The sequence below is a fragment of the Dreissena polymorpha genome, chromosome 10 (genome assembly GCF_020536995.1).
Source record: "Dreissena polymorpha isolate Duluth1 chromosome 10, UMN_Dpol_1.0, whole genome shotgun sequence".
NCBI lineage: Eukaryota > Metazoa > Mollusca > Bivalvia > Myida > Dreissenidae > Dreissena > Dreissena polymorpha.
Genome location: NC_068364.1, coordinates 68560286 through 68570674, shown reverse-complemented (window position 1 = coordinate 68570674; position 10389 = coordinate 68560286). Strand labels below are relative to the sequence as shown.

The following is a 10389-nucleotide window of genomic DNA, read 5'->3' as shown; positions in this document are numbered from 1 at the left end:
TCAGTTGCCATATACCATGTTCAAATGTCCGGGTATTACTACTTGACACTTTTCGTACCATAACCCCAGTCCGACAAGTTAAAGCCACTCCGCCGCCTGTTCTATTTGAACGATTTACAGTACTCATTGTATAACCATTTTGATTTAAGTCTGAGGTATCTATTTGGTATTGCTTTTCATCTGAGAACCAGGTTTCTGTGAAAACGGCAAAGTCGATTTTTTTATTCTCTCAGATATTGACCAATCAAAACATCTTTGTTTCTGACAACAGAATGACAGTTCAATGTAAGGCAAGATATTTTTTCGTTTAGACCATTTAGTGTATTGCATTTCTTGGGGTATGAGAGGCTGTTTAAGTTTGCATCTGAAATGTTTTGTGTGCTGTGTCTTTTCAAAGATGATACAGTTGGAATTTGTGATGGTAAACTTTGTAGATTATTTAAATTTACTCCACTATTTGTGTCCCATACACGTAACTCTTGATCTCTACCGCCTCGGGTACCTCTATATTTCAAAAGATTGTATTGCTTTAAAATGATTAACGTTGCTTTGTTTGGTATTGTATGATATCTTGACACTGCAGATAAATCCAATAATTGGTCCCTATTATATCTAGTCAGACACATAGTGATTGCAAGTATGTTAATCCGTTTAGAAAGTGATCACCACAGGTGAAATATTAATCCGTTGAGAAAGTGTTCACCACAGGAAAAATATTAATCCGTTGATAAAATATTCCCAAAATATTAACACAGATCAAATAGTTTCTACTAATATTCTACTTTTAGCATATCTTTTTTAAAGATAAATTAAGAATTGCATCCGTCAAACATTAATGAATATCACTGACAAAAATCACATTTTTCCTGTCACTGGTATTCTCAAAACAATCCGAAATATGAGAGCACAAATTTTGGCAGCCTACACTTTGGCGCCACTTGACTAACTCAGATTTAACGTTTTAACGTATGTGAAATAGTATTTCAACTCCACAATTTGTTATGTCCCATTTTCAGACGCCGAGACTCGATACTACAGCCCAGTATCCCCATTTAAGTTTAATCAGATCCATTTGTCAGATGTTGCAGTGCTCCAATATTACGACCAGGATTCCAATGGCAGGTGTAATAAAATCCATTTTTCAGATAAACAGAACCACCCATTTCAAAAACAGGAAATATCCCTTTATATGTAAATGGTCCCATTTAAAGATAAACATATCTTAGTTTTAGATCCGTTAGTTCTCATTTGCAGGTGCCCTAGATACCAAGTGCATATTTTATTCATGATGCCCCGAACCCCGTTACAAATGCCTAAACTCCCCATTTCGTATGCAAAAGATCCCCATTTCAATTGCCCAAGATATCCGTTTTACATTCCCAATATTTCAGATTTCTAAGGTCCCTATTTGAGATGACCATGATCCCTTTGCAGACACCAAGTCCCCTACTTGAGGGACAAATATTTCCATTTCCGGTAAACAGATACCTATTATAGCTGCTCACAATACCCGCACATTCATATTCAGACTTGTATTTCAGACGCAATAGATCATCATTACGCATACCTTTATCCGAATTTCAGATTCCAAAAATCCACAATTCATGTGAACAATTAAAAAATATTTTTGTTGTACAAGATTTCCATTTCAGACGCCTAAGATTCACATTCAAATATCACTAGTCACCATTTCAACCGTCTAAGTTGCATATGTAAGACGCACAGGTCACCCTTTCCTGTGCGTAAGATCCATTTTCAAATGCCGAAGATCCCATTTCTGATAGCAAGATACATTTGAAGTGCCAACGATAGCCAGGAAAGACGCGGCGTAATATACACATTACAAGTGTCCGTATCCCCATTTCTGATGACCCGTATCCAAATGTCAAGTGCGAACATCCCGATATCAGATGCCCATGACAAGATTTTTTATTCAACCAATTTCAATGTCCGACGCCAAAGATCCCCATTTTAAATTCCCGACGTCCTAATCTCGTTTTCCCAGTTCCCCGTTGTTCATGCCCAGTTTACCATATCAGATGCGCAAGATTCCTAAGATCGCCATTTATTTCCATCTGTCGCTGTCGTATTAGACGAAGGGAAATGTTCACGTTACAATTATAAAATACGTGGTTCCGAAAGAAAAATCGCACACATTATGCATATAGTTCAAGATCAAAATAGATAGTGGCATGAGGAGTTAAAAAACAGCATGTATCGTAGAAATAGTTAAATAAAAAATTGTATCAAGACATTAACAAACTTAAGTGGTTACCAAATGTGTGTATCAAGTATGTCATTAATCTATTTAAATACGACAGATATTTTTGAATGTTCGCAAATGGTTTATAAACTCCTTCCATGTTTTTCTGGTCCATGGTTAAGCTTTATCAGAATTATAGACGTTTGTTAAGAATATCGTGAATATATTTGGGGAAACGACGCAATAAATAACTATAATTAAGCCGATCGTAACGAGTACTGGCGCTATCTTAAATTTAATGTCACGCCGTACTAAATAATAAAATTAGGTGAAATAGCTCGTGTTACCTTACAATAAAGGAACAGGGTCCTCATATCGTAAAACTAAACAAGATTAGAAAGACAATAGATTTAACAATTTAAGTGTGTGTTTTTTCAAGTTCACAGAGATTAAAGTGGGTCATTTATTATTCAAGTGTATATACCTTCACTCGGAAATGTCACTTTGTAACGACATATTCAATGACATATGGTTATAATGACACATTCGAAATATTAGGAATTCACTTCAAAGAAAGAAAACTGTGAGCCCCTGTCGTTTAAGAATCACGGTTCAGTTGAATATAATTCGTCTTACCATCGCTCTTACGTCAAACAGTAATCGTTTTAATTGTAATTTCAATGAGATTCACGAATCTTATCGCCAGTATCGGTTTATTTATTTACAACTTCTGTCTTCTGCGTACTGGATTTAACTACTTAACGGCTACTTAAATCGTTTACACATATGACCATCTTATTTAATTAATCTTTATATCATTATGTATCAAAGCAATGATCGAAGGGAACTAGAATGTAAATTACCCAGTAATATGACAAGTACAGACTGTCATTTTTTGAATATTTTATGAACGTATGGCATTTAAAAAGGATACAGTGTCACTGTCATCGTGCTACATACATCTATTCATCGGCATTTTTAATACGACTTAACCAAACAACCATCTATTTATTGAACAGCATAGACAATTAAGTCAATTGTGTAATCAACAAGATAAGGATTGATGCAAAGCATCAAAGGGCGTCGGGAATTTCAGTGTAAAAGGCACTCAATGAAGTTACATGAAACGATTTTTTTCTACTGTAAATATTAATATATTGGCCGATTATTTTAAACAAAATAGAAAAAGATACTGGTATATCCATTAACTATGATTTTGTGTTATAACCCCCAAAATAACCATTATCTTTGATGTTGTGTTATAACCCCCAATTAACCATTATTTATGGTTTTGTGGTGTAACCCCCAAATATTTCATAGTTCATTTTATTTACATTGGTTTCCTTTTTTACTGGCATCCGTGTGCAGTTTTTAGTTATTGAACAGAACTGTGTAGGTTTTTAAAAATCTGATACATTTTGTAAGCGTAATTTCATTTTATTTCTCTATTCAAGGGGAGATGATTCTGAACTTATTCTTACGTTGATCATTTACGATAGGGGTTGAGTACTCATTGTTATGAAAACACTGTAAAAAGTTTTTATATCTTTACGATATCCCCCCACACCCTCTCACACATATATTTCATGAGCATAATAAAAACACAAAAATGGTTGCAATAAAACAGCATATTTATTTTAACTAAAATGTCTACATCAAAACAAAAAGTTAACATAGAACACAAATAAAAGAATTTGATGCTACTGGGGCTCAAACCTTGTGCCTGTCACATGCGAAGCGAGCGTGTAACCACTATACTACGGAACCGCTTAAAAATGCACCTTCTAACTAAGATATTAATAAGTGACTGTAATGTAACGGTTATCAATAAAGCAATAAGCCGTGTAATCGCTGTCGTCTTGTAAAATTGAAGAAAATACGCGTTAACCAAAACTCAAACAGCAAAAGTCTGCGCTATTGTTAGAAAAACCACAAATTAAATATATTTTGATTATGTTTTGTTTTTATACAAAATCAGAAAGTTTCACCGGTTCGCGTATTTGCCCAGTCCCTGTGATCTTATATTATTGCCCAGTCCCTGTAATCAGTAATTAATGAAAATAATTAGCTTTGCATTATTGGCAATAAATGTTGTAGAAAATGTAATAGGCACAAATGCAGTACTTATTTACACTAATTTACACAAAAAATCACCACTATGCAAGATATTCTGACCAAAATTATTTTTATACATTGATCCGTAAAATAACTTCTCCTCCCTTAAGCGAAAAAAACACGTATTTCCATACTAGTCTCCGCACTTCAGTGCGACGCCAATAATATTTACCGTTACAGCTTTATCGCTACGCGTGTTTTTTAACCTTATATTGATCGTACGGATTCCAAACAGGTGTCAACTCTCTTGAAAACCTGCCTTTGAAGACAGAATTATTGCTGTTATTTAATGTTTTACATTAATTTACTATCACGCTTATAGTCTGTGTTGACTCGTTCAATGCGTTCAATATTTATTATTATATTATTACAAACATAACCATATATACATGTTTTAAAATCGAGTTTGAAGATATAGCATAGTTTATCAATCCACAAATCAGGGTGCAGGATCACGTGTTTTGTGGTGTTCCCAATTAAGCGTTAATGCATGTAAACACACCGGTGAATTGTGCTTTTTTTCCAAATAACTTTTTAAAAAACTTACGAATTCCAACTTGTGCATAACAGACAGATGTTTATGTTGCCCAAGGCAATGTGAAATACATCAGAAGTACTATATCGAATGACCATTTATTCTTGATCTTTACTGCATTCATGAATACGGTTATGCTTCACGCAACGTGAAATTTTGTCACCGATTTTAGACGTTTCCAATGATTGATTCTTATACTTTAAGATATCGGCACAAACTGAAAGGAAAACTGTCTGTTTTGCACTTTAGAGTGTTGCAAATGTATTGAAAAAACTTGAGATATATGCGAAAATAAAGTTGTTAACGGTGTGTTTACATTCTGTCAAGCCCGTGTGTAAGCCCCTGAAAACCCCGTTGATTCTACACCTTGATAGTATAGTTAATACGAAGAGAGACTGTACTTATATGTGAAGAAGGTCGTTCGGGAAGAACGAGATGAATTGAAATAAACAAAATTATAAGTCTGACATGACATAATATTAGTTCGACACGCATACTAATAAGTAACTCATTGAATAATGGGCTATCAAACGTGTTTGTAATTCATTAAACGGTCAACTAACATCTAAAAGAAATATAACAATGTATTAATTCATTAAATTGAAAAGTCTCAATTAATTTATTGAACGTGTTCGATTGAAAATATTGCTTTACCGCTGCTCTTTAAGTCTCCGAAATTATTCAGACACAGTCGATGAATCTGCATCTCACACAACAACAGTGCTATATATATGAGCCTTGTTCTGAGAAAACTGGGCTAAATGCATGTGCGTAAAGTGTCATTCCAGATTAGCTTGTGCAGTCAGCACAGGCTAATCAGGGACGACTATTTCCGCTTAATCTTGATTTTTGGCAAGGTTGGACTTCCTTAAAACTAAAAATAACATAAAAGCGGCAAGTGTCGTCCCCGATTAGCCGGTGCAGACTGCACAGACTAATCTGGGACGACACTTTAGGCATATGCATTAAGCCCAGTTTTCTCAGAACAAGGCTCATAAATACGGGCTCTGTTAATACGATTTAAATCAGCGCACATAAGAAGCCGGTCTCGAACAATCTACGACTGATCTATGAGACGTAACAACGCATTACTCGACCTAGAAATGGAGAGATTAAAAAATGAATCAACATTAAAATGATATAATGCGCATCTAACAGTATATGCTATGTTTATAAGTGTCTATCGCAACCGTTGTTTATTTTTGGTGTGTTCACTTCATATACACTTATATTTGTAAATGCAGAATCAACATACTAAAACAATATCCCGGAAAGAGAAAACAAGGAATTTGAATATCAATCGTACTTTCGTTTTGACAACTGACGAAAGAAATGCTTCGATTTATGATTTGAATCTAAATTTAGTTTTAGTGCAGATTCGTTCATAAGACACAAAAACACAAACTCCGATCCTAATACAAGACAGTTCCCCTCGGCTTAGACGACTGTACCGTCATGTAAAATATCGAATATGATATATATATTTTTTATTAACAACTGGTAGCAAAACGAGTTGCAGATAATCGGTCAGTTACCACATTTAAACTAACTCTTTAGTATATCCCTAGAAATAAAAGAAGATGTACTAGATGCAATATAGGAGTTATTGAAAACGAATATCATTTTGTGCTTATCTGTATTTATAGAGATCTGAGAAAAGCATATTTACCAAAATATTTCTTTCGATGGCCTTCCACGTTAAAGTTCAAACAATTAATTTCTTCTTCTGATAGAAAGACGATCATAAACCTTGCTAAATTTACCATATAAGCCTTCGATTTAAGAGCTTATAGGGATTAGTTTTATCAAAAGATATTTTCAATTTTCACATTCCAATTTTCAATTAAAAGGTTGTCGGCTTTATTTTTTTACAATTGTCTAAACTGCCAGTTGGATAAGTTAGCATTGAGCTAATGTGTTGTTTATTGTTATAATGGTGTCATTTTTCTTTTGGTGTATTACTGCTTCCAGCCATTGTATAAGTCATTTTAGGTTGCACGTGTTAGATTCTTTAATAGCGTGTTGTAAATATTTCATATATGAGTATATATATTTTGTATTATCAAGACAAAAATGTTTTTAGCTAAAAAAGTTTGTACATACATGTCTTTCAGTGTCTGTGCGTAGCATGCGTATGTACATATATGCTCATGTTAGTAATTATTTCCCCTGATATCGTCTACGGTTTAGTTTCGAATAGGCGATTTTAAGGAGGGGAACACATTTTTTTTCTTTTGACGCATCGTTTAAAGTTAGAAAAAAAAAACATAGTAATAAACTGATTGTTTACTGTATTTTCGTTTAGTATCAATTCATAACCATGATATACCATACGCTTTATCTCATTAATTAAAGCATTTATGTCTTTTTTTCTACACCACCATTACATGTGCATGCATGTGTTTGTTCTTTTTGGCTATGTACGCATGTATTTGCCAATAAAATTGACTTGACTTGCCATTGCTTTTGACCTATTAATTCTTTTCAGCTCAATTCAACAGTGAAAAATGCGCATATCTCTTTAATAATCCGATGAGAGGCTTAGGCGGATATGTTCTATAAGAAAAGTTATAATGTAATAAAATACGTACTTCTTCATAAGTATTTGTTTATAAATACGTGTATAAGATTAGTAGTTCGAACTATTTTAAGTAGTTGTTAATTGAATTGAATGACTTTTCAAATATTGTTTCAGTATTCTTAGAGACAGAGTAGAAATCGGGATGTGAGTCGTAGGTTGGCTAAGCACTGTTCCTGTTTTCTCGCGTATTAATTTTAATATGTAATCATTTTTAGAATGTATTTTTCCGTAATGTATTAATTTAGTAAGCTTTGCCACACGCGTTTTAAAGACGATTCTAGGCAATTAAGTATTTTGTTATAAAATCACGCCATATGTACATGTTTATCGTTGTGTTTGTATTGCGCCATAACAGTGCGTTGATAAGGTCAATACCGATCGGTTAAAGATTTTATAGTCTGGAATACTTATTGGAATACGAAATAGTGTTCAAACAGCATGAGGGCCATCCAATATATAATTTGTATGCTGGAAATTATTGGCAAGTACTGATTTTCTATGGATTATATATATAAATAAAAATAATTTCTTTAAAAAATGTTTGCGGTGGAAACAAAGGTAACGTTGTATTTTATATTACTTGATATTATGTTACATTATATATGGAGCTTTTTTCGGAAAATGTTAGTAATTTAACGAGCTCAATTGCGTATATAAACAATCAAGATTTCTACCAGTGCTATATCACTATCAAGTGGAATATTGAAATCTACGCGTATATGCTGAGGAATGTTTATGCGGTTGTATTCTTAATATGCTTATATAATTATTATATTATTTTTTTAATAATATGATGACACATTATTCGTGTTCTGCCAAAGAAAAGGTTAATTTATAGCATGTTGTTTTGTTTTAATTTGAGAGAAATAAAACACTTTAAACAATTATATGGATTTCGCATATAGTAATATTGAAACTACGTCATCAGGTTTATGCCACAAAATATTTTAGGAAGCATGACAAGATTATCTGCAGATGAAAAATAAAGAATTTAAAATTAAAAAGACGCCTTCGATATTTGAGAATAATACTTTTTGGACTTCGCAATTTTGTGATGAATAACGTCGATTTATAAACTCGTAGGCTCCAACGAGGTGGTCGCATATATTAACAGAAGATTTGATAGGCAATTAAAGGGGCATATTTGCAGATAAAGAAAATGTTAAATATATTGTTCTGTTTATGGATAATTAGCAATTTAAATCGATACGATAATAAATAGTTTATAAACGCTTTTCTTTGATGATAAGGAAATATGTATATTTCTTGTATATCGCTTGCACTACAAAACTAGCATATTCAATATTGCCCCCAAATGCCCAGACGTTTTTTTTTTATAAATACTAAACCTGTTTTTTTCTTTTATAATTAATTAATATTCTTCAAAATATTATAGTTATGCTTATAAATAGAGCTAATGACAGTTTTACTAATTAGTGAATCTGATTACAAGTGGCATAAATTGCTTTTAAAGTATTTTTTTGGACATTTTAAGCAGGGTCATGTATCGCGGTAGTCTGTGCAAGTTTTAAAATCACATAATCTCATTTGGATTTCATGTACGTTTTACTATAATATTCGATTAATTTCAATTTAAAAAGAAATATATAAACGAGTGCTGTATTATAACAAAAATTCATAGGAAAAAATTAAGTATGAGTACATTCAACGAAACTGAAACATGTCAATCACTTTTTCTATTAATTGTCTGTAAATGTTCCAATTGTATAGACATACATTGGGTAAATTTAAATAAAATAGAGACTGAATAAATCATTGAGCTCAGTTATGGTATTGGTGTCCTTTATTGTGTCCATATAATGTGGCATAAGTAAACAACATCAATACCATAAAAGCGATTGCATAAAACACGTCGACAAGAAAGGGCTGTTTCATTTTTGTTTAAAATAAAATAATACAAATGTATAATAGCGATATTTTATCTTTCTAGTGTCTATTCTCCAACCAGCATAAGTAAAGACCAATCATTTACATGCAAAATAAAGTTGCAATTCCTCTTTAAAAAAGCTCAGCTTATAGATAGATCACCACATATAATGTAACGGCAAATACAAAATATATCCAGATTACAATATATTAAATTATTTTCATTTGAAAGCGATCTTACTAATTTCAGGAACGCGGTTTGTACTCGGTGAGTACACTGCCGCCTATGAAACAGCCATTCGCAGCAACACTGTGCTTGATGCAGGTTACGATCCTATTTCCCGTCCCAATGCTACCACAGAGGTCAAAGTCGGCATCGGCATCCTAGCTATCGATCAACTGGTATGAATAATACGCTAATTTACCATATTAAACACTGTACTTTTTTCTCTCGCCGTTTCCAATAAGTCAATGCCGCCATCGGCAAACTTGACATCGATTCACAGTACACTAAGTAACACGATTCATTTTCACGTTAATACAAACGTTTTAATAGGTTCAGCCTCACATATAATGTTTTTTACCGTAACAAATTCCACACTGTACTACAGTCTGAGTTAGACGTAATTTGTACAGAACTCGGCATATCTAGTAAACGGCATCGCATATTAAAATATTGTTGCACTAAGAAGTTCGGCGTAGGACAATAATGGATAACATCTTTTAGGCTCCCTGTGAAAACATGATAATCTTTTCCACAATATTGCAATACTCTTCTCAATTATATTGTTGCGGTTTTGTGACATGGGGTAAGCTGGAGTAGCAGCAGGAACACGTGGGGTAAGGATGGGGAATACATTTTGAACCGGGAGCGAGAACTGAACCCGGTTGCTAAGCATCAACCAATGCGCTCACCGAGGGAGTCACTGACCATATCATAAACAATTCAAAGATTCATATAGCCGCCAAAGTTACGGCGGTCTATTTAATGTTTATTTTAACACACCTCCACGTGCTGATTGATGCCTAATAATGTGGTTTTCAGGATCTTCTAAACCAGATGTTCAC

General features: G+C 33.4%; 1 protein-coding gene across 1 annotated transcript in view; it reads left to right on the top strand.

The window, feature by feature from the left end:
* The first annotated feature begins 272 nt into the window (after positions 1–272).
* LOC127849205 (neuronal acetylcholine receptor subunit alpha-2-like) overlaps positions 273–10389 on the top strand; it is a 15332-nt gene continuing 5215 nt past the window's right edge. Inside the window, exons 1-4 of the mRNA XM_052381924.1 lie at positions 273–285; positions 1017–1118; positions 9572–9723; positions 10367–10389. The exon at positions 10367–10389 is cut by the window's right edge and continues 22 nt beyond it. Coding sequence (XP_052237884.1) covers positions 273–285; positions 1017–1118; positions 9572–9723; positions 10367–10389 — 290 coding nt within the window. The remainder of the gene's footprint in view (positions 286–1016; positions 1119–9571; positions 9724–10366) is intronic.